We start from the raw sequence: 25,777 nt of genomic DNA, 5'->3' as shown, positions 1-25,777 counted from the left end.
CTGGACAGTCATGGAATAGGAGGTAGTGCTCTATTGTTAAAAGATTGTAGGGTTAAATGGTCAGTATTCTCAATGGAGAAGGGTAGATAGTGGGGTTCACCAGGGGTCTGTGCTGGGACCACTGCTTTTAAACATATTTATAAATTATCTAGAGACTAGTAAGGAAGGCCCGTTTCTGAGGCCAATGAAACAGGCGCTAGCAAGGCGGTTTCCTTCCCATCCCCCTCCCCTTTTTGCTGGCCTTACCCTCCGTGCTTCAGGGTCTTCGACCCACCCCCACAGTGCCACATGGAGACTGGCTGGCTGGCTCCCTCGCTGCCTCAGACCTTCAGGCTGCCTGCCTCAGTCCCTCTGTTCTTCCGGGCTGGCTGGGTGGGTCCCTCGCTGCCTCAGACCTTCAGGCTGGCTGCCTCACGCCTTGCGTTCATCCAACGTTTGTCGTTTCGGGCGAACAGCTGACTCCCCGTTGGCCGACGGCCCTTCAGGCGAAACGGCACCCTCGCGTCAAACGTGTTGACGTCAAGGGCGCAGCAATGCGATTGGGAGAGTATCATTTGTCCACCCTCGACGTCATCACGTTTTACGCGAGGGTGGAGCAAACAGTCCTGGGGAAAAATTCCGATCTCTGCTGCCTCAAGAACCGGAAGTTGCAGCTTCATTAGAACGTTGAGGTAGGGAATTATGTGCGGAAGGGGCGTGGTTGCGAGCAGGTCTATCAGTGAGTGGTGCATGAGTGACAGTGAGAGGTGAGTGGTGACAGCCTGAGTGGTGACAGCCTAAGTGCAGGGCTTCAGTGTTTCCCTGCCACAGAGTGAGCTTCAGAATGTTTGAGGTGAGAATTATTTATATAGACGGGAGTAACTAGTGAGGTTATTAAATTTGCTGACAAGACAAAGTTGTTTAATCGCAAGAGGATTGTTAAAATTTACAAGAGGACCTTACGAGACTGGGAAACTGGGCATCCAAATGGCAGATGACGTTTAATGTGAGCAAAGTGCAAAGTGATGAATTTGGGAAAGAGGCCCTATGTGCTATTCTATAAACTGCACCTAACTTTAGGTGTGTCTTACAGACTAGTGCTAATTGGGGTTTTCTTTTGTACCCATCTACATTTGGACACCATTTATAGAATCTAGCCCAAAAGTCTATTTTTGCAGCACTACTTTTCATGAGACCTAGTATAGAACTAGAGGCAGCATCAACATCCACACAGCCTCATGTTCACCTATATTAACCTCCAGCACCACCAAAAAATAGTTCTTATGCCACAGGTAGGAAATAAAATCATTTGTGTCATCTGTCTTGTAGTCTTCCCTTCAAGTTCAAAGTTTACAGCAGAATGCTGAGTTGACACTTTTTGAACGACAGTGGAAGAACAGGTTTTTGTATTGTCTTGGGAACATATATTTAAATTTATTTCAACATTCACCACTGAATTTCAAGTTGAGGTACAAATAAACAAAAATACAATTTAAAACAGATATTACCCCCTCCGAAGGGACACCACCTTGTAGTGGTGGAGGGGCTTCTGTGTTTCAATGACTCAGAGGGCTATACTGAAGGGTTACCCATATCAGACAGGCCTCTGAGGAGAAACCAGACAAAGAGTGTCCACCAAACTGGGAGAGTGGTAAGATGGAGACCTGTAGTTCGTATGCCCAATGGCCTAGCTGCCCTCTGAAGTTTTATCTTTACGTAAATTTCCTCTCTGCAATTGCAGTTACCTTAACTGAGAGGAAGGGGACAACTGGCAGTCAGCCGCCGATGGCCAGCATTTTGTCCCCTGAGCAGCAAGTGCGGGACAGCTGCGCGACAAACTGCCCACAGATAAAAGGGTTGGCGAGTCCTTTGATTAGCGCCAGCGAAGGAGCGTCGACGCTCTTGGACCTGGAAAAAACAACTCCATCGCTCCCGAATTATTCAACCACCATGTCCAAAGGAGTGGAGGAGTGAGTTAGAGGCATATGCTGAAACGGAGGACGTTTACAGCAGAACCCGAATCGGCAGAACCACTCCTAAACACCTAAGAGAAATCAGCTTGGAGTTTTTGGCTCCCGTGGAGGTTACATTGAATATCATCTGGAAGGCCCTTCGGGACCTAACGGTGGCAGTAAATAATTTTGTTTCAGATAATCTTATTAGAGAGTTACATGGATAATTTAACTGAACCCTTTGAGAGTGAAAAATTGATATAACAAAAGTTCTACACTAGCAAGAAGTGGTTATGATCTTGAAAATGATAATAGACCAGAAACTTTGAATAATAAAATGAATATTATTATAGATGATTAATATCGAGATTATTGTTTTTCCCAGAGTTCCGGGTATGACAGTTTTCCTCAGAAATATTTCCTTAATTATTACTTTAAAAGAAGTGAAGCCTGTGAAAACTGGGATTACTTTAATCAGTGGGATCTGAATTAGAGACTAAAGTATATGTATTGTTAAATAACTTCTGGTTTTTTAAAAGAGAAAGAATGTAATCAGATGTATTATTTCTAACTAATATTGGATAATAAGTATGTTTTAAATGAAATGAATTGACTATATACCATATTGGGCTTGAAGAAGCCAACCAGATGATCAATGTGGAATAATGAATTAAATGAGTAATATATGGGGAAAAACAGGTTAATACCACGGGTTTTTTTTTCTGTATATTGTTTAATTGCTCTCCTTGTCTTGTTTCACTCTCCCTATTTAGTGGTCTAAGGAAGAGAATAGAATTACCTGATTGAAATAATTCATATATATTACCTTCTCTGCATTTCTGGCAAGTTGTTTTATCGCTTGTAAAAATTTAAATGGTTATAAATAAAAAACATTTTTTAATTTTTGTAATGGATTAAATTAAATGTCAGTGATAATCGTGTTAGACAATTGTTTTCAGTTGTAAGTGAGCCTACTAGACTGAAGCAGACTAACATCAATACACAAGTTCCATCTGCAACTTCCATGGGAGATTTTGAATCTAAAATAAAAATGCTTTACGAGCTAATTTTGAGATAGGAGTGAAGACTCAAGACTTTATGAAGGATACAGAAGCAGATGCTTTTATGGTAAACATGAGTTTTTGAACCATGTACTCATCTTCTCCAATATAGTGACTAAGATTTTTTTTAAACTTCTGTGAATTATTAGACCTTGTACCAGTTAAGTGGTTAAAGTTGGATAGACATGGATTAATCCCTGTGTTGCTAACTATGGTTAATCAGAGTTTAGCGAACAGAACGGTTCCTACTTTGTGGAAACACCTCTTTTATACACCCCAATTTGAAATCCTCAAAAGCAGACCCTCTGGCGGTACAAAATTATGCCTTACCTGCTGATAATTTTCTTTCCTTTAGTAGCAGCAGATTAATCCAAAAACTGGTGGGTTGTGTCCATCTACCAGCAGGTGGAGATAGATATTACAAAGCTGAAGGCAGTGATACCAGACGGCCAGCTCCTCCTTCACCTCAGTACATATTTCATCACCAAGCAGAATCAGACAAGAAACCAGGAAGCCTTCCTCACCAACCATACAAAACAGAAACTTGTCAGTCTGACTTAAGAGAAACCACAACTGTGATAGGGTCCTCTTCAGTGGTTTCTGTTCTCTTTCCTCTTCTCCTTTTTTTTTTTGTAAACTAAAGACCAGAACAAAGATAGGCAAAACAAGTGAGGTTGACAAAGGGTAGGAATCCTGGATTCATCTGCTGCTACTAAAGGAAAGAAAATTATCAGCAGGTAAGGCATAATTTTACCTTACTTAGCGTATGCAGCAGATGAATCCAAGAACTGGTGGGATGTACCAAAGCAATCTCTAAGTAGGGTGGGAAGTCGCTGCTCCCCGAGATAGAACCGCCACTGCAAAGGCAGCATCTGAATAGTGAAAGCACACCCGTTCCACCCAAATAGATAGCAAACTCGTGAAAGGCGCCTGGAATGCCATCGGCGGGATGCAACCTTTCCAAGTAATCCATAAATTATCTGCAATCTAACGAGAAAAAAAATCAGACCAGAGGCTGCTGTCCCACAGCAAGAACCAGATACAAAGACAAAGGAAGATCTGAATGCTAAAAAACATGCAACATTTGCAAATACAGGAGAGCCCTCTGAACATCCAGAAGACGAAGTGCCGTGTACTCTGTGTGAAAATCCCCCTCCCAAAAGAAGGGAAGAGAGAGAGGCTGAAAAAGAAAAGCCAAACCACAGCCGGAAAAGAAAGAAGGAACCGAAAGCAAGGTCACTCCAGACTCAGCGAATTGCAGAAAAAACAGCTCGGAATGACTGCACTTAAAATTCAGACACTCTGCGTGCCGAAGAATTCCTAAGCGACGCATTCTGCAAAGGAACAAAAGGAGTCCGAAGCAATGCTCAGTAGACAAGGAACCCCAAGCTAGAGTCTGAGAATACTAACGAGGTTTCAGGGAGAAGAAGGTCGCAGCAGTGGAAAAGCAAAGCACTCTGCAAGAAATGCACCACCTCCGAGTGCAAGGCCAGGCCAGGCCAGGCCCTTCTGCAACCCATGCTGCAGAAAGAATTCAATCGCTGAGGAACAGACGCCCACAATGAAGACCAAGCATGGGCCGCAACCAGCCTCAAAAAATCCTCAACACCTGAGAATATGTGGTTGCAGTGGACCATGGACCACATACAAGATCACAACAGAACAGTAACCATAGCGTCCAAAGAGCTCTGTTCCTCAGAGTCGACCTCTCAAAACACCAGGCCGTAAGACCAGAAGCGGACCCAGAACGAAGAGCCCTGAGTCAAGCGGATCCAAAACGAAGGCACCACCAGGAGCCTCACTCTATCTGCATGCCAAGGGCGTCGTGGTTAATCCAGAGCTACCAGAATGACTCGACCCCGGTGGAGAGCCGACCTGAAAAGAACTCGGCCGCAAAGAGGCAACGGAGGAAACACTATCGAAGAACATCCTTCGGCCAAGGATGCAATAGGACAACCAGCCCTGCCGAATCACTCTCTCTCCGATTACAGAAGAAAGAAAGCATCTGGGCGTCCAGCCGGGACGCCATCAGATCTAATTATGGAGCTCTCTACTTGAGGCCATGTTGGAGAAGCACTGGTGCGGCATAACCATTTCTGCCAAGACCAGAAGATGGCAGAAAAGAGAACTCACCGTAGGAAAAGCCCGCAAAATGGGCCGTACAGAAGCGGAACACGAGGTCCTCTGCCCATTCAATGAGGGCGACACGCCCTGATGGCCACAGTCTGACTCCGACTCCCACTCTGTCTAAGAAACAGTCACCGTCTCATCTTCTCCGACGGCAGAAGCACCGTCTAGCCCGCAACGTGTCCTGAAGTGCTAGAAGACGAACAGCACCAAAAGTAGGTCTGGGCGAGGGGAGACGGCACAAGCAGCGTTGCCAGATGGGCGGTTTTCCGCAACCCGCCGCGGGAAACTTTTGCCCGCGGCAGGTTGCGGTTTTTTGGGCTGGTTTTGTTTTTTTGTGCGGGTTTTGGGGCGGTTTTTCGGCTGGCGGGGGGTGGGGCTTGTGACGTTTTAGGCGGGGCGATGATGGCGGGGGCGGGGCTGATGACGGTAGGGGCGGGGTTGGGGTGTGTGTGGTTCTTGGGCGGGTTTTGGGCTGTTTTGTGTGGGAATTTTTTTTTTATATGGCAACCCTGGGCACAAGCACCGCCTGGACTGCAATGTGTCCTGAAAGGCTAGAAGACGAACAGCACCAAAAGCAGATCCAGGCGGGTGATCAGTTACACCTGGAGATGGAAGGAGGCGGCAAAGGGCTTTCCAGTCCGAGAGACTCGCATCCGTGACCACCACCATCCACTGCGGAGGCGCCAAGGCATCCCTTCCACAGGGAGGAATTGCGAAGCCACCAGTTCATGCACCGGCGTACCGAGAACAGCCACAGAAGACACTGCTGACACTCCTGGAACACAGGAGACCACCCGTCGAGAAGCAAGAGCTGTAGATGTTGTCTATGAGCACCGCCCACAGCACTTCTTCCAAAGTGTCCACCACAGAGCCCAAGACATGAATGCATAGCCAGACCCGAGGACTCAGCGCCCTGAGCAGACTGCGCACCCAAGTCTGAACCTAGATCCTCCAGTCCTCGGTCAAGAAAAAAAATCGTACCAGAGCTGTCTGGAATGGGACGAGGTGGCTCAAGGATTCCAAGAAGACCCGGGAAGATAAACTCTCGGATCTCATCTAGAGTGAGGTGCACTCTGATGCTGTCCTTGCGGAGAATGCAACAAAATTCCCAAACCTATAAAAAGGTGAATGGAGCCATAGCCATGCTGACAGGCAAAGTATGGAACTGAACATGAGGGCTCAGAACGGCCAAACAGAGAAACCGCAGATGATGGGGCCAAAGAGGAAAGAAAAGCAATGCTTCTTAAGGGAGAAGTGCAGGCTAAATTGAAGTAGCTCTGAATATAGCTTGCTGTCCAATATAAAGAAAAAGTGCAATAAAAGCCTTAGAGACACTGCAACAAACAGCTAAAAGTGCCACAGATACAGTGGAAGCTGGAGCTGGAATGCAATACTTTGATCAGAGTCCGACAGCAAAACTAGAAGAGCAGAACTGCTATGGGAAACCACCACTGCAGCCTAGTGTAAACTTTACCAGCTATGGAAAGGAAAGAAAAATATGCCCCATAGAAAAAAAGCTGAGGGCCAGTTTCTAATATGATGCATAAACCAACCTTAAACATGTGACCTTCAGGCTGAAAGCCAACCATCTTCCAGAAAAACAACTATATTGCTGAAGCTATTGCACCTGGAGGAAATGCCCCCATGACAACAGCACTGAGGTTCCATGGTTACCATGGAGACCAGAGCACTAGCCCCAGAAAATAACAATATGTAACATTTCCCACAGAAAGGTGGAGCCAAAGGCATTAAGCCTAGAAACTCCCACTTGTAATTTTAAAGGAGCAAAAGGTGCAGAAAAAAAAAAAAAAAACTAGAAAATCTACTGCACCTGGTATTCCTTTCCAGGCAGTATCCCATCCAAGTAGAAACCAACCAGGCCCAATCCTGCTGAGCTTCCAGGAGCAGAGATCAGACACACTCACAGGCAGATGATCAAAAGCAAATGCCGGCGCTAGAGGTTGTTAGCGCCATACTAGCGCCGGCGTTTGCTACCTCCCTATGATCAGAGCCCTAGCGCAAGTAGCATGCAAATGCATGCTAACCAGGGCTCTTAGCGCAAATAGCATGCTAACCAGGGCTCTTAGCGCAAGTAGCATGCAAATGCATGCTAACCAGGGCTCTTAGCGCAAGTAACTTACAAATGCATGCTAATCAGCGCTTAACACATTCATCCCCAATGATCAGCGTCCAGCGCACCAAAGATTGGGTTGCTGGCCGCAACAAACCCTACGCCAGCTTCAAGCTGGCGTTAGGGTTTGCAGATCATTGGGGAGGAATGGTGAGCCCTGTTAAGCATGCATTTGCATGCTGGCAGGCCCCCATTCCCCCCTACAGCAAACCTGCCAGCGAGGGCAGTTGAGGATGTCCAAAATTGGGACTTTTCTGATACGGGGCAGTTGAGGACGTCCAAATTTTGGACATTTCTGCAATGGGCAGTTAAGGATGCCCAAAATTGGATGTTTCTATGAGAAAGATGTCTTTCTCATAGAAACATCCAATTTTGGACGTCCTTAACTGCCCATTGCAGAAACGTCCAAAATTTGGACGTCCTCTACTGCCCCGTCGCTATACCTCAGACACCCCCTTGAAATTTGGCCGTCCCTGCAACAGGGCAGTTGAGGACGTCCATCTTCCGATTTAAAGATGGGTGTCCTCTTTTCATTGGTCTCCAGCACAGAACTGTCAAACAAGTACGGGAGGACTGTGCTGAGCGCATGCTCAGGCACAATTCTCCCGCACTTCTATCCCATCAGAGATAATTGCGCTGCTTAAATTTGCATGCATTATCTCTGATCATAGGTCTAATAGCACCCCGCGCGGTTCCAAAGCTATTTTAGAGAGCTGTTTGGAACAGCGCGGGGCTTTTGATCATCTGCTTGTCAGGGTGGTGTGCTCATACGCAATGTCTGTACGGCCAGTATAAAAAGGGTTTCACAAAGGAAGGAGGGTAACTTCCAAGCTGTTCAAGCAACTGCCCTCAGAAAAAAACTGAGTGGACAGAAAAGTCTGTAAATAAAAATACTAAATAGGCACTTTCACAGGCCTAACATATGCAACCTCCCCCACCCCTGCCAAAAATGAACACCCAAGGTAGTTTAAATTTTACTAAAACAATATAATGAAGTGAGTGTTATTTGTCATACCCAATCTTTACTGAATATTGACAAATTTGTTAATAAATTTGAAAATTTAATAAAAATCTTTGCTATTAAAACACACACTTAAGATGTATCAAAACTGTACTTCTAGTGCAAAATGTTGCTCTAGATTACTGAAGGAAAACATCTTAGCATTCCCACGGGAAATGTGCCATGCCAAGTGTGCGCTGACCAGTGGAACATGAGACTTGGATAGTTAAAAAAAAAAAAAAAAGTCAGAGGCAGATGCAGCAACCAAACGTAAAAAAATCTAAATCGTTAAAGTCCCTAACGATTTTAAAATAACGAAAAATGCACCAAAAAAAAAAGTCACACATGCTGAGATCGGTATTGAAACGTACAATGTACCAAAGAATCACAATACACATCGTTAATAAGCTGATGGCTGCCTTCGCCCAGCTTCCTACGTAGGTTACTGACGTCAGACAGGGGCGGGCCCAGCAGGAGAAAGACGCGCCATCGAAGCTGGGCGAAGGCAGCCATCAGCTTTCTTCTTGCCCATGCAGCGCCTTCGGACAGAGGAGAGAGGCGCTGCACGGGCCCGGTAAGAGGGAGGGGGGCCCGATGGAAGAGGGGAATGGCGGCGACGACCCCAAAAGGGGGCGGGGCACAGGACGGAGGATGTCGGGAGGCGGAGCTGAGGTGACAGAGTAGTGAGGAAGGGAGGGGGGCAGGGGCTGCTCGAATTTTGCTTTTTCGGGGTGGGGGAGCGGCGGAAAGTGGCGAGCAGCGGGGGGGGGGCAAGGCCGTCCGTACAGGACGCTCCTGATGAGCGCCCTTGCCCCCTCCCGATCCTTTTTTTATTTTTATTTTTGTTTTTCTGACGTCCTTTGGACCAATCACAGCGCTTTTAGCTCTGCTAATGCGCTGGGATTGGCTCAAAGTTTGTTTATTTTTTCTCTTAATGATTTTTCCTGCCACAGAGCTGACCTAACGAGTGGTCCAGACCTCTCGTTAGTTTTCCTGCCTTTTTCCTGCATAAAGGCAATCGGAAAAGGTTAGTGCATGTCGTTTCAATGGGGTTTTCACACTAATTGCTCATCTCCATTCCGTTTTCGTTAGCTGCTGGCTTCCTCGGTAAAAGCCCTTTGATGCATGCAACGGATCAAATTTTCCTCGTTGGAGAGTCATTAAAGGCTCATTTAGCTTTAGTGCATCTGCCTCTCAGTGTGTTGTCCTTAATTAAAATGTGATTGTGAGGGGAGCTTGCCTCCCTTATCTGGAAGATTAATTGGAAGGTCAGCAGTCTGGTGCTTATCTGAGGCACAGAAGGTCCTCTTTTAGGAGAAGGCAGATAAAACCTGCTGTGAAAAGCAGAGCAAAGACTGCATTTTCAGACCCCTTAATCTTCTGGACCCTGACCTCCTCTTATCTCTGAGTCTATCTTCTTCCCTGCACTGCAGACCCCAATTGCTAACCTCAGTGGTTTTGAAGTCAGAAGCATCAGCCTTTATGTCTTTAAATTCCAGTTTAAAATTTTTTTTTTTTTTACAGAGACACCTTAAAATGTAATGAATACCAGAACACACTGCTAGTGGAACAGTGGAAAGTCATCACCCTGTGTACTCTACGCCAGTGTCACCTTGGCTGGTAAATTTAAAACGAATCGGAGAAAATTTTTCTTCACCCAACGTGTAATTAGACTCTGGAATTCATTGCCGGAGAACGTGGTACGGGCGGTTAGCTTGACGGAGTTTAAAAAGGGGTTAGATAGATTCCTAAAGGACAAGTCCATAGACCGCTATTAAATGGGCTGGAAAAATTCCTCATTTTTAGGTATAACTTGTCTGGAATGTTTTTACGTTTGGGGAGCGTGCCAGGTGCCCTTGACCTGGATTGGCCACTGTCGGTGACAGGATGCTGGGCTAGATGGACCTTTGGTCTTTCCCAGTATGGCACTACTTATGTACTTATGTACTTATGTATAGGCTGAAGGGTAAAACCTTTGAACTGAAGAACAGTTTTCAGATTCCAGTTCTCGATTTGGGCTGCCTCATGCACTCCGCATGGTCCTGGCTGATGCAACAGCTGCTCTTTGAACAGTGCTCGGCAGGAATGACTAGTTCTCGTACTAAGAAAAGCACATTTCAAATGCTCCAGGTTCTGAAAGAAAAAGCCCACCAATAAATACCCTTCATCTCATAGGCAAGGTGGAACAGCTGTTGCTACCTAAGTTCAGGCCAACTTTCTATACTAATCCCACCCCCATAAAATTCACAAGAATTTCAAGTATGGCAGCCCCTTTCAATTTCTTTCCAACTTCTCCCAACTTAAATAAGCTTTCATTTTATTTGTTCAAACCAGCTTTGAGTAGAGGGTGAAAAACTGCCTTTTTTTTTTGTTTGTTTCGGCCAAAACCAAATCTGCAGCCACAATTCGCCATGCGGTTTCTGCTGAAGCTGAAAATGGTACCAGCATGCACCACCACCCCCTCCTCCAAACAAGAGCTGGTCTCACTCTACTCCTCCCTGGGCCTACCTTGCAAACCCTGGTGGTCTAATTGCCTTGTTGGTGCAGGAGCAATTCCCAGTCTCTCTTGCCCATTTTGGCTCCAAAGTCAAAATGGCTGCTGTGACTTTCCATGGGAGGCTGTGGCAGCCATTTTGAAATTGGAGCCAGCATAGGCTTGAGCAGCTAGGGATCGCTCCTGCCAAGACAAGGCCATTAGACCACCAGGGTTTGAAAGGTAGGTAGGCTGGGGGGGGGGGGGGGGGGGGGATTTTGTTCAGGGGGTCAGGAATGAGGCCTGCTTTTGGCCGGGGGAATTTTGTTTTCAGATGAATTCATAAGTACTGCCATATGGGACAGACCAAAGGTCCATCAAGTCCAGCATCCTGTTTCCAACAGTGGCCAATCTATGTCACAAATACCTGGCAAGATCCCCCCAAAAGTACAAAACATTTTATGCTGCTTATCCCAGAAATATTTCACCCAAGTCCAATTTAATAATGGTCTATGAACATTTCCTTTCGGAAGCAGTCCAAACCGTTTTAAAACTCTGCTAAGCTAACCACCTTTACCACATTTTCTGGCAACAAATTCCAGAGTTGAATTACACGTTGAGTGAAAACTTTTCTCCGATTTGTTTTAAATTTGCTACTTTGTAACTTCATTGCATGCCCCCCAAGTCCTAGTATTTTTGGAAAGCATAAACAGACGCTTCACATCCATCCGTTCCACTCCACTCATTATTTTAGAGACCTCTTATATCTCCCCTCAGCCGTCTTTTCTCCAAGCTGAAGAATCCCAATTCAGATTTCAAGCTGGTTTCAGCGTCAAAATGGTTACATTCGGAGATAGAGGCTGACCGAATTTCAAACTGTTAGATGGTTCCGGAAGACTGGAGGTTGGCCAATGTAATGCCGATTTTTAATAAAAGGTTCCAGAGGAGATCTGGGAAATTATAGACCGTGAGCCTGACATCGGTGCTGGGCAAAATGGTAAAGACTATTATAAAGAACAAAATTACAGAGCATATTCAAAAGCATGGATTAGTGAGGCAAAGCCAACATGGATTTAGTGAAAGGAAATCTTGCCTCACCAATCTACTACATTTCTTTGAAGGGGTGAACAAACATGTGGATAAAGGGAGTCGGTTGATATTCTTTTTTTTTTTTTTTAAATCTTTTATTTATTTGCATTTACATTATACTTCAAGTACATACTCTTGAAAAAGAAAAGATGATTACAAGTCAATATATGTATTAGGAAATTAATATCAAATATTAATTTGATCTATTTACTCATCTTTAGCCCACAATAAGGAGGCATTATACAATTACAGCAGCAACCTTCAAAATATCCCTAAAAAGAGAAAAAAAAAGGCAGTAGAAAAGAGGTGCGAGTGATAACTACTTATTATGGTGTAGAAGTTATCACATTCTTTGATTGTGGCATAGGTGAGCTAACTAGCTTAGCTTCCAAAAAAGAATTCAATTGTTTAGCATCAAAGAACAGAATTAAGTTTCAATACACATTTACAGGGAAAATTTTACCAAAATAATGCGTCCAATTGAAGAGCCTTTGGGCGTAATTTAAGAAACTCGGGTGTATTCTATAATACTGTGCATAACTAATTGGCTTAACAAGCTAATTAGTGATTAATGAGAGACAAAGTCAACATGGACTTAGTGAAGAGAAATCTTGCCTCAACAATCTACTATATTTCTCTGAAGGGGTGAACAAACGTGTGGATAAAGGTGAGCCAGTCGATATTGTGTATCTGGATTTTGAAAAGGCGTTTGACAAAGTACCTCATGAAAGACTCCAAAGGAAATTGGAGAGTCATGGGATAGGAGGTAGTGTTCTATTGTGGATTAAAAACTGGTTAAAAGATAGAAAACAGAGTAGGGTTAAATGGTCAGTATTGTCAAAGAAGAAGGGTAGATAGTGGGGTTCCCCAGGGGTTTTTGCTGGGACTGCTGCTTTTTAACACATTTATAAAAGAGGCAGGAGTAACTAGTGAGGTAATTAAATTTGCTGATGACAAAAAGCTATTCCACGTTGTTAAATCGAAAGAGGATTGTGAAAAATTACAAGAGGACCTTACAAGACTGGGTATCCAAATAGCAGATGATGTTTAATGTGAGCAAGTGAAAAGTGGCACATGTGGGAAAGAGGAACCCAAATTACAGTAATGCACGGTTCCACATTAGGAGTCACCAACCAGGAAAAAGATCTAGGCGTCATCGTTGATGATACACTGAAACCCTCTGCTCAGTATGCAGCGGTGGCTAAGAAAGCAAAATAGAATGTTAGGTATTATTAGGAAAGGAATGGAAAACAAAAATGAGGACATTATAATGATTTTGTATCGCTCCATGGTGCGACCGCACCTTGAATACTGTGTGCAATTCTGGTCACCGCATCTCAAAAAAAAGATATAGTGGAATTAGGAAGACACAGAGAAGGGCGACAAAAATGATAAAGGGGATGGGATGACTTCCCTATGAGGAAAGGCTAAAGCGGCTAGGGCTCTTCAACTTGGAGAAAAGACGGCTGAGGGGAGATATGATAGAGGTCTATAAAATAATGAGTGGACAAGGGGGCACACAATGAAGCTACAAAGTAGTAAATTTAAAATTAATAGGAGAAAATATTTCTTCACTCAACATGTAATTAAACTCTGGAATTCTTTGCCAAAGAAAGTAGTAAAAGCAGTTAGCTTAGTGGGATTTGAAAAAGGTTTGGGTGGTTTCCTAAAGTAAAAGTCCATAGACCATTATTAAAATGGATTTGGGGAAAATCCACTGCTTATTTCTAGAATAAGCAGCATAAATATACTGTTTCGGATCTTGCCAGGTTCTTGTGACCTAGACTGGCTACTGTGGAAACAGGATGCTGGGCTTGATGGACCTTCAGTCTGTCCCAGTATGGCAATACTTATGTACTTATATGTACTTATGAATGTTGGGAAGTAACTCCGATAAGCAACTATTCTTTTGGTATACAGTGACTGTATAAAATGCACACACCCTCCCTACAGAAAATTTCAAAAATCCATTTGCCCACTTGCTTGGAATGAGTAAATTCTTGCAGATGGTAAGACTACCACCACATGCTTCCCAGGCCGTGTCTTTGGCCTCAATATGGGAACTGAAGAGGAGGCATCTTTGGCCGTGTCCTTAAGTTGAGGACACGGGGGCAACAGCAGCAGCAGTTGGCCGAACAGGCAGCTGCAGCAGCGCTTCAGTCTCAGGGACTTCACAGGGAGAAGGAAGTGTTTCCATCTTGGCAAGCAACTGCAGAGAAGAGGGTGAAGAGGAAAGGGCTGCACAGAAGATAGGGGCCTGCAATGGAGATGAGGGAGTATGGAATGAGAATTCTGCACAAGGGAGGTGGGGGGGATTACCAGAAAAGTGAATGTATTCACTCTAGAGAGTTGCAAAGGAACAGAAATCCAACCTATTCCTGCTAGAATCCAACCCATCCCCATTCGTCCCCGTAGGGAATCTAACCCCATCCCCACTAGAATTTAACCTGTCTGCGTTTTTAAATTTCATCACCATTTGCATCTCTACCACCTCCTTAATAGAGACTTTCCGCATCTGTGCTGTTAAAGCAAGGAGGAGGAGGCAGCACTCAAAGAACTTGGTACTTGGTAGGTGAGAGGTTGGCACAAGTGCAGTATATACTTCCATGGGAACCCCGCAGAAACTTTTTCCACGGGATCCCCGCAGGAACTGCTTCCGTCCCCATGGGATCCGCAGGATTCCCTCGAACTCCGTTCCCATACAGGTCTCTAATTCACTCTTACTACTCTCCCCTCCTCCAACAAAAGCAGAAAAAAAGCTTAGTTGGGGTCAGCGTGAAGAATGTCCGAAAAACTTCTTGTGTTGTAATCCAGGTTGAATCAATCAATCTTGATTAGGGCAGAATATTAGTTGATAAAATCAAAATTTCAAAAGCTGTATGTACATTTAAGTAAATTGGATCAATGTCACAGCTTCACACCATGGAGTAAGGGTTCAAGATTCATAGATGAGGGTTTGTAGTCTTCTGCCAATATCAGATATTCCATATCCTGAATTATCTGAAGAGATCTATTTTTCAATTGTGAATCGCTGTGTACGACTGGTAGCACTATAGAAATGATTTTTAGTAGTAGTATTTAAACTTAAAAAAAGATGATATTTGAATCCCAACCCCTGATGCTGCCTCTGGACACATGCTAGCCAACATCAGGGAACAGCTTCATCATTAAAAAGCAAAAAAGGGAAATTTTATGACTGTATGCCAGCAATTAGATGCCACATGTGCATGTAAACCGTGCCTTTTGCCACTTATGTTTAATGAGAATTTGAAATAACATTAAAAAAAAACTAAACGTGAAGATATCTATTCAATATTCTGACTTGATTAGGTGTATGAGTAGAACTTAGACTAATAACTGGAATTTCTTAATTTAAATCTGTGCATTTAGATAATCCAGTCAATCCTCTCAAAGTTTCTCCAGACACAGTGAAAAATACAATTTCAACAGTAAGGCTGTAGCACCCTGGGAGCAGGGATGAGATGGAGTGAGAATCCCAACCATCACTCAATGGCATCACCTACTGGCAAGACTCAGGGCACACATGCAACTAGGTTCTGTAGTTACCAGTTAAAGGATTATCACGGATCTGAATGGGATATCACAGGAGTTAAAGCCCAGGCAGCGGCTCAAACTACTGCAGCCTTTGGAGGAGCTGCTTTCACTTAAGAAGGAAGTCCAGAGATATGGGAGAATGTCAGGTTCCCCTTGTGCAAACATGGCTACCAGTATACCACACTCTCATCCCATTTAAACCTGAAGTTCCTAAACAAGCTAGAGGAAGATAAGGGATCGAGGCTCATTACGGAAGCAGAGCACATCTTAGCTAAGCAAGGAAATTTTTCACATAGCTTTTTTTCTAAGTGTGTCTTCAGGAAACACTACAGCTGACACCTTCTGTTCAATCTGGTGCAGAAGCAAACCCTATTAGCATATGCGCATGCTACAGAGAGGATCTGTTCCTGCTGTCCTCAGAAAACCAGAGCGCCAGCTTTCAGCTCATGCCAGCCAAAAAACAAAATCCCCTACCATGTGAGCATTAAGCTACAGTACACTCTTACAACACACATCAGAACGACTCTCTTTCACAGAAAGTAGAAAAAGAGTTCTGTTTTTCCCTGAAACTAGTGAGCTGAAGTCCTAGCTGTGTCCAGTTTGGCTTTGATCTGCACCTTGACCATTCCCACTGCTCTCTCCTGGGGCAATCAGAGACTGGCACTCCTGGGGGGGGGGGGGGGAAGCTTCTCCTGGGACAGGAATCCCAACTCATTCACAACAAAGCTTTACTTGGGATTTTAACATTTCAACAGCAGTAGTAGGTGGGATGGAGAATTATAAAGAATATAGAACTTAACAAAAGCCATAAAATATCTAATGTTTTGGCTAAATATACCTAATTTTCATATACATTTCAGTACCTTAACTAGTAGCAGCAGCAGCAGCAAACTGGCACTGGATTCACAGTCAGAAATGAAAAATAAGAGCCTTTGACTGGGGCAGTCTGGAACAGACATAACCACAGCAAACCATGCTCGACTTGAAGCACAACTAATGCTTGAAAGAGTGGTTCTCTAGAATCTGGCCTTAGTTGCTCTATAGACTAGCTGGAATGGGCTGACATACGAAAGCACCTAGACTAGGCCCCTGTAACACTGGGACAAGCAAGAGTTGACTGGCGCCTTGATGTATGCATAGAGAATACTTATGGCACATCTCACTGACCACAAAACTCTTGTGGGACGCTTGCAGACAGGGATTTTTTCTTTGCTGAGCCTGTGCACAGATTTTTTTTTTTCACAAAAGCACAGCAAATCAGTCACTGAATGCTCCACCATCACCAACACATCTCCTGCCAAGACAGGCAAGTTTACTGGCACTGGAATACCTTCCCGAGATGCAGTCCACATCAGGCGTTGCCAGACCTCAAGGTGGGAGGGGGCAAATTTTGGTCACCGCCCCTCCCCCGCCAGCGGAAGCACAGCTGCCGCAAATACCTTGGCTATTACTATTACTAGCAGAAAAAACAAACAAAAAACAAATTAAAATTACAGGCGAGAGACAGCAGCTTGAAATATCCTGCAATTGAACATGTCTGCCTCAAAACCCATGCCGCATATCCCCACCCACCCCACTGTATCAGGGTGTGCAGTCAGATTTGGCAGTGTATCAGGGCAAACACATCAGAAGGCAGAAAATGTGAGCTGTTCTCCCCCCTCTTACAGTCGTGTCTCCCTGTCGGGTGGGTGGTACAGATGAAACCACAGATTAATAAAACTGAAATCAAAACCAAAAAAAAAAAGGGGGGGGGGGAACACACCAAATCTCCTCCCAAAGGAGTCCTGTGGAACTCGTTTAGTTAACAGCTGGTCACAATCAGCTATCAGGCAGATGAGAGAGAGCGAGAACACGAACAATGCAGGAGAGCTGACAACCTAACCCAGTGGTTCCCAAACCCGGTCCTGGAGGCACCCCAGCCAGTCAGGTTTTCAAGATATCCACATTGAATATTCATGAGAGAGATTTGTATGCAGTGCAGGCAGTGCCTGCAGATCCCTCTCATGAATATTTATTAGGAATATCCTGAAAACCTAACTGGCTGGGGTGCCTCCAGGACCAGGTTTAGGAACCACTGACCTAGCCTATATTTGAGCTTGACCTAGCCCTATATTTGAGCTTTGGGGGGGGGGGGGGGCGGGGGAGAGAGATAGCACACCACTGCTAACACCGATTTTTTTTTTAAGCGTTTAATGCAAGTCACAAAAGTCGTACCCTCTCAGTGTCTCATTTCTGGTTACCCATTCTAAGAGATGTATGCAAGCTTCACTGCCCGCCAACAGAAACGCGCTAAACTCAAAAGTGCTGTCACATGCCACCCCCATGAGATTGTCACTGCAGTGCAGACTCGGGGCCTCAAGATGCCCCACTCTCCGCACCCTGGCAAAATTGGAGCTGGTGCAAGGACATCAGTGTCCCAGGCAAAACATCAGCCATATGCTCCCCCCATTAGTATTTAGGCCTCATGCCCCTATCCCAACCATCGTGATTACTTCAAACACTAATCCTTCCAGAATAATCTGGTAAATGGGTAAAACCATCCACCCTCCCTAAACAAGAAATACTTTGAGTGTGTCAGGCCCTATTGGTTTGCTTTGACCGTAACTGCTCTTTGGGACCACCTCTCCCACCCACCCACCCCAAAAAGCTGTTGCCTTAGGTGGCTGCCTAATAGTTTCTCCAGCACTGCTAGAAATATGTCTTCTAATTTAGTGAAATGTGGCAGGAGGCAGCAAGGACTCCCTTTACCTGCTTCTACCACCCTGTTAAATTTATGAGTCACTGAATATGCTAGACCTGGCATGCAAACTTTATTTGGCTCTAGGTTTCCACTGCTGCTACCTGTAGGACAATTAGTGCATTTTACTTCTGCAACTCAACCTTCAGGCACTGATTACAACCGCACATGTACTGTATGGCACAAAGCCATTAAGTTCACAGCCTGCAACTCACGATCATGCATTCATTCTAATTAGAAAAATTATACTGCAACTCCCTTTCATGCTATTTACTCTGAACATTAATACATAATTCCAAAATTATACAGCATCATTTACACTGTATTTGAATAATCACTGGAATTAAAAGTGCAGCCACCTCTGGAGTGCATGATCAGCATATCTGGCACCTGAATTGCAAACACTTTAAAAGGGAGTGAAACAACTTGTTAGATACACCGTTGATTTTCCACAAATGGGCTAGCCAGAAGCATTCTGAGAAACTGATACAGAAGACTGACCACAGAAAGAGCGGAGAGAAAGGAGTCTATACCAGCACCTATTCCAACCTTTCACAGTCTCACACTGGCATTTATGGAAAATGAGACCTGAGATTGTGAAGGCAAAACATACAAACACAACCTCCAGAGGTCAGTGCACTACACATCCAGTCCACCTTCATGCTTACATACACATCCCACTGGAAGGGCAAGGAGGAAGAGAAACCTGATTAAATAAAAATCAAGCCCGAATCTTCCATGTCAGAAATTCCTAATTCCCTGCCTTTCTCCACTGGTGGAAAGTCACAGTGGCCACTTGGACTCCGCTGACCGGCCAGTGAACCTGCATGCTGTACGGTTTGCTCCTGTGGGCTCTGCTAGTGTATCACTCTGATCCTACATTTCTATATGGGGCTCCAGCCAGAGACATTAAACTTCGCATAACATAGTAAACCACGGCTGATAAAAGACCAGTACGGTCCAGTCTGCCCAACAGTCACATTCATTATCAATTCATTATTGAACCAACAATCCAATACTATAACATTTTACTTGCTAAGTTCCTCTTTATGATGTCTTCCCCCCCCCCCCCCCCCCCCGAGAGATACAGGACCTGCACTCTCATAGCATACAATATGAATGTGGTATAAAAATACTCACTTGATCCTGACCCGTCCTTGCCATTTTCAGGGATCAGACAGCATCAGTCTGCCCAGCACTGGCCCCCACACCTCAACTACCAGAGTTGCCGCTGAAACCCACTCTAGCCCATCCTGATCTATGGTCTGTCATACATATGGCAAGACAGAAGCCCCTCTGGCATTGACCTCACTCCCCTACTGCTGGGGTTGCCATCTAAGCACCACTCCAACCCTTCCCAAATGTTGCCCCTTGAACCAAAACATGAAGGCAGACCTGAAAACCACAAATTTTTAATTTTGCTTCCACGGTTATTACGAGAGAGCCATGCTCTTCCCCCATCACCGCAGAGCCTTCATTAAGTGAACAGATATTTTAACCAACTCCTGGCAGACTGCTGTTGACGGCCCAAATCTGTTCCGACACAGCACCTATTGCACATTGTGTTTGGACAAAAACAGGTTTGCAGGTGGTATTTCCTCTCTTCACAGGTGAGACTTGAAAGAGGAGCCGCTAAATATTACAGTCCCAGTTCTAAAAGTCACCCAACGGACTTAAGTTTCCCATGAAAAGAAAAGATCTAAACAAAAGTTCTGAGAGCACTGCCAGCCCCATGCACCTTATTTTTAAAGTACTACAGAAGATAATTATTCAGCAACGGTTAATCTCAGCCTAGAAGAGCTTACAAACAGATTGGTCCAGGTTGCAAGGAGTGATCCTAAGAGAAGCAGGATTTGAACCAAGTTTCCCCATTTCCCAGCCCACTACTCTAACCACTAGCTGCCCCCCCCAACCTGCATTTCAAAAAGCAAATTTACACAGTGCCAAGCAGCCTACCCTACAGAAACACAACTAAAGAGCTTTAATTGACATTCACAAGTCATCAAGCATAAATATCTTTATCTGAATACCAATGCCCACTGGAAAACTGGTGATGGGAGGGGGAGGGGGCTCCTTGTTTTACATACATTGATATCTATTATCCCACTTGCTCAATAGAGTGACTGCATGCACAAGAAGGTAAAAGAGATTGTGAAGCCCCTAATCATCTGTCATAGCCTGTGAATGACACACATTCAGACTGAGCCTTTCATTCATAAATTTAAATAAAAATAAAATCCAACATTGTTCTCCCTGCAGCAGGCCCAAGAGACAGAGAAGCAAGTTTCTGCCCAGAGGAGAGTTCCCCCACTGCAAAAAAAGTGTTAAAAAAAAAAAAAAAAGTTTAGAGCATCTATTCAGTAGCAGCCCAGCCATCTGCCTTCTTCCTGCCAGTGTCAGAACACCTCCCTGTGGAGATCATGAAACCTGCACCCCCTTCCCCTCTAATAGCCAGCATTCATATTTGCAAACACAGGCATACCTCAAACCGCTGCTCCTCAATGTGTGTTTTATGTAAGCGGCTGTGGACACAAAGCAGCGCCTGTTCCAACCTTTCACAGTCCCACACCGGGAAAAGATCCTAGCAATCTCCCCCTCTATGGAAAAAGAAAAAGTCCCTAGACTAATGGCAACACTGATACACAACCTCCAGTAATAAGCTAACACCCCGTGGCCTATTTCACTATAAGTTACTTGGGAAGGGGAAGCAGAGGTTTGGCTATTCAATTTTAAATATGACTTTTTATAAACTGTACCCTGATATGCCCTTCACACACAGTTTATGTTAGAAGATTTCTCTTTTTTAAAGGGGAAGGCATCTTGCACTGGAAGCTGCCTGACTAGGGCCAGATGCACGAAGCACATTTCTCTGAGACACAAAGTGGGAAAGACCCTTCAAAACTCATTCTACCCCCCCCCCCCCCCCAAAAAAAAAAACACAAAAATCCAGCTGTTATCTACATCCACATGTCAGCTGAATGAAACAACTGTAGCTTAGATAGAACACAGGAGCGTGCAGAGCACCCCGAGGGGGCTACAGTGAGCAACATTCAAGGGAGGTAGATAAAAATGTACCCAGGAATGGGAAAGTCCAACACAGACACTAGAAGGCGGCCATCCTTTCCTGAAACATACTCTTTTCAACTAGTTCAGTTGAACTTCACTCAAGTGAAGGAGTCGGAACTGGTTAGTATGAGAATGTGCAGCAGGAAGCCTGGGACAGTACAGGAGGTGCTTTTAAGCTAACAAGGTATATACACTCCAGCACCAGCTGACCAACTCTGAAAGAATTTCTCTGCAGGGCCATGACAACGCCAGTACTAAAATTTTGCACAGCAGTTTGAATGCAGCTATGGAAACTTAACTTCTGGTGGTAAGATGATCTCTTGACAGAAATAAGGAAGACGATCTCTTGATAGAAAGAAGGCAAGGAAACACTGTACATCTGTAGGAATCAAGCCACCTTCCCTCCTCCCAGATTAGGGGACCCAACATTTACAATGACCAAAACTAGACCTTAAAAGTAAAGTGAAGTAACTGCAAAATACCCTATATGCCCAAGAGTCCATGTTCAAGCACCTAACTTGTCTGCTTTAACAAGAGGAAGCCTGGATGGCACATTGTAAATCAAATCGTTTGTGAAAAGTGAGCCCAGTGGATTAATCAGAATCTGGTGTTTTTATTAGCACTTTCTTGCTGACAAAAACAAGCCCTAGTGATTTATAGCTGCAGCCAAAAGGGACGCCATGCCCCCATCCCTCTGCCTCCGCAAAGACCATTTATTCCCCCCCCTTTTTTTTTTGGCAGCTTTGCTTCTCACCCTTGCAAATCTTCCTGAACAATAGAAGCTCTCTATTTGGTTCATGGAACCCAGAAAGAAAGCAAGAGAATGGTTTGGGGGGGGGGGGGGGGGGAGAAGAGACTGCCTCCCGTTACAGGGCTTTGAAAAATAAACAGAGAATCAGGTAGCAGCTGAGGCCCGTCAGAGTGACATACCAATTTTTAAACTTAAAGCATATTTTAAGAGCAGCTTGTGTCACTAAACATTCTGCTCTTGCTTTCTGCTTTCCATATGCACTGCATCCTTGAAAACTCTCCACCTCTCTCTCATATATTAACATACACAAAATAACAAAATTTCTATGCAGTCATAAGATGTGGACAACTGAGTATTCTCTGGATGAAAACTGGAACACAATTCTGGTAATCAGAATGAAAACACACTGGTATAAGCAGTAAACACACCTTACAAGATTTCTGGAACAGATTTTGACATCACCCATAAATCTGTCCCAGCCATGTTAAAGGGTGATAGCACATGAGGGGATCTACCATTACTACTCGCACTTCCAAAAATAGTACCTCTATTTGTGGGAGCTTCAGGAGTACCAACACTTTCCAGCCCCCATTCCAGCACTTTGCCCTCTCTAGAGCTGTAGGGCGTCGTAAGATTTCAGCTAGTGTAGTGCATTTTGTTCCTGATAATAAAGCAACTTAAAACATGCAAGCATTTAATATCTTGATCTTGTGCTCAGATTACTTTGGAAAAGTTTGGGAACTGGACTCAAAAGTACTCTTACAACCAAAAGCAGTCAGCTCTGAGTAACCATCTTACATCTATTGGAGCCAAACTTCAACCTCAGGAAAATTCTGAACGTCTAAATTCTCAGGATATTTCATTAAGGAAAACAAACATTGCAAAAACCAGTACTCTCTTTTTTTTAATAAGGACGGCCCCGGTCGGTATTCAATACATTAAAAATACATTAAGTTATTTCAGCTTTTGACCTTAATAAAAAAATATTTTGAATAACTCTGTCAGATTGTATAAGGTGGCCGGTGTGTCTAACTGTTACCTCAGCAAGACTCTTAAGAGCAAAGAAAAAAAAAAATAAGATAGCTCTGCATATGCAATATAAACCAAAGTCTGTGGGTGGCATTCATTTCACCAGTGCAGACAGTAGAGAGCAAAGTTTCACACACGGCGCCTATTTCCTACACACATTCTTCCAGTTTATAAGATTTTAGAAAACCAGGGCTTGTGTTTTTAACTACTCAAAATTCCTGCAACCCCCCACCCCTCCCCCCCATCATACGTCCGACTCCCGGATGCAAACATAACACACGTTCGAGTACGATGAAGGAGCAGAAATGCCCCCCCACACACATATCCCCTGGCACAATTCGCAGACTTTTTTTTTTCCTTTTCCCCAAAGAGATCGGCTACCAAGTGTAAGCTTATTCTTGACGCCATCCCGGTTGTTCCTCCCCCTCCTCCTGTATCTGTTAAACACGCTAGAAAATTCCCCATTCTGAGATGCATTATAATGCTGCCAAAAGCCCCCTGCACCTGCCGCGATCCTGCCTCCGGACCCCAGCACGCTGCTAGTTAGTTAACGCACCTAGCACACAACTTTTCAGCGCAATCGCCGCCAAGTGAAATCGCCCCGCACACGTTTCATCACCATTGGAGCCAACTCTTCAAAACCAATAGAGAGAAACAACACAATCGTCCCCATCCCTAGACACAGTACAGTTTGCACACTAACAGTTGGCACCTACGTTTACCAAGCGTCGTTGCTCTCTCCCACGAGAGGCCACTGCAAAACAACACTAAGAAAAAGAAGAGCTCGCTTAGAAGTAAGATGCTGGCTTAAACCCGGCGGCTCCAGGGTCTCTTACCTGCCGGTTTCGGGGATAAGCTTTCCTCCAGCCGGGCCGTCACCAGAGAAAAGCAGAGAGCGCACCACACGGCAATCATTCCTCTGGCACTCCCCGGGCAAGCGCGAGTCCTCGTGCCCCGTGCAGCCGCCTCAGACATCCTCCGGCCGCATGCTTCTCCCGGGCAGGCTCACAGCACCAGCGCCTGGCCCCGGGCGCCGCTCACACTGCAAGGGAGAGGGAGGCACAAGCACAAGGATCAGCCGCCAGCCAGCACTTTTATCACTTAAGAAGCATTTCTGTGCAACAGACGCCAGCGACTTGTGATCAGAGAGGCCGATCCACCAAGCAGCCTATCTGCTGCTAAATCGGTGCTTGGCCAAAGGACTCTTTTCTCTCGCAAGTTGAAACGTCCAGAGGGTACCTACGTTTTGTGGATACGTTTGCCCGCTGCAAGTATGTGAGGGGAAAATCAACAAACGGCTCTGGGAGTAGTTTTTCCCCCTTGCTGAGGAACAAGCGTCCGTTTAGCCCCGAACAGTATGGACCTTTTTTTTTTTTTTTAAGTTTGACAACAAAGTTAACTTACTAAAATATTAAAAAGTCAAACAGTATATACAAACTCTAACTGCAGCTATAGCCAGAGGCAAGAAAGCAATTAAGCATTCGTCACCATGATAAATAATAATAATAATGCAGGTGATTTAACTATAATATTACTAACGTCCAGAAGGAAAAGGAGACAAGCTTTACTCTTCCACTCTAACAAATATCCTGCGAGTTGTGCACACCCCAGGCTCAGAAGAATGAGGAAGCACATACCTAAGCCTACAGCCCGTAATCCCAGAGTTTGTCCAGCAGCTCGCACATTAAAACCACACCAAACCCCCCAATCCAGCTCAACGAACAACACCTCACAACCGGCCGCAGCTCCACGGAGCCTGCATATGCACTGCAGACACCCACTCCGTCCGCCTCTCCAGCCAGCCTCCACCCCTAAGGCGGAGCCAGAACGCAGCGCCAATTTCAGACCCCGCCCACCCACCGTCCACCTTAGTTAAGCAGGCGGGTCGAAAATGCGGGCGGCGCCAAACAAGTTCTGCCTTTCTCCGCGTAGGAGACAGGACCAGACGGAAACGCCAGGCCGGAGGACTCCGTGAGTCCATCCAGGTTGGGATGCTGGAGAACGTAACCTACCCGGCAGGCTCCACCTCCCAGTGCCAAATTCGGACGTTTGGGGGCGGGACTCTGCGGTGGGGGTGGTCTGCGGTGCAGACCGGCCGCCCCTACCTCCCTAGAATAAGCTGATGGAGAGCGGAGACTTTGGCGTGCGCTTTGGTGTCCCGTGTCGATGTACGATAATTATGGGGAAACCATATCTGTGAGTTTAGGATGAGCCAGCCAGGGATTTAGGACACACCCCCCTCTTTGGGTGAAGCACTTAGCACGTGGAGCTCGCTTGCAGGACATGGCGGGTGCAGCTTGCGTGGTGCAGGCTAGTGGCTCTGTTCCTTTCTGCGCTGCGGGCACAGGAGAGGAACTCCGCCGGTTGGCAACATCAGTGGTGGGCAGCGTCTACCGGCGGCAACCAGTCGATCGCCCTTTCCTTTAGTTTCTCCTTTTGCGTTACGTTCCTCCTGGTTTACTGAATGTTCTGCGTTTCCTCTAAAGCCTCCTTCCCGTTTTTTGCGGCCATAATCAGCTGTAAGGAGTTGGTTGTATGTTTTTTTCTGAGGGGGGGGTTGTCCCTGGGTTGAAGCATCTTAATAGCAGAGTTTGCTGAAATTTACTTCTCGCTACCCTAAGCTAAGTGATTATTTTTCTTAGCAATCCGAAGGGCTTGTTTAATTATTCGTTTATGTAAGGTAAAAGCTTTTACACCGTCTCTAAAAAAAATATTACGTCGCTTAGAAAAATAAATCTCCTTTCTCTAAGGGGAAGAAAATCTGCCACGAACGCCAAGACCCTTCACAGCTCTGCCGATCAGTAATAGATGCAGAGAATTTTTA

At 45.1% G+C, this 25,777-nt stretch overlaps 1 protein-coding gene across 7 annotated transcripts in view; it reads right to left on the bottom strand.

The window, feature by feature from the left end:
* FGFR3 (fibroblast growth factor receptor 3) overlaps positions 1 to 24,702 on the bottom strand; it is a 141,823-nt gene extending 117,121 nt beyond the window's left edge. For all 7 annotated transcript variants that reach the window (XM_030191097.1, XM_030191098.1, XM_030191099.1 and 4 more), the window contains exons 1-2: positions 24,591 to 24,702; positions 23,790 to 23,995 (exon numbers count right to left, since the gene is read on the bottom strand). In XM_030191097.1, the coding sequence (XP_030046957.1) occupies positions 23,790 to 23,928 (139 nt within the window). In that variant the 5' untranslated portion in view covers positions 23,929 to 23,995; positions 24,591 to 24,702. The remainder of the gene's footprint in view (positions 1 to 23,789; positions 23,996 to 24,590) is intronic.
* Positions 24,703 to 25,777: the final 1,075 nt, after the last annotated feature.

This window comes from Microcaecilia unicolor, chromosome 2 (genome assembly GCF_901765095.1).
Source record: "Microcaecilia unicolor chromosome 2, aMicUni1.1, whole genome shotgun sequence".
Lineage (NCBI taxonomy): Eukaryota > Metazoa > Chordata > Amphibia > Gymnophiona > Siphonopidae > Microcaecilia > Microcaecilia unicolor.
This window is presented reverse-complemented; position numbering and strand designations above follow the sequence as displayed.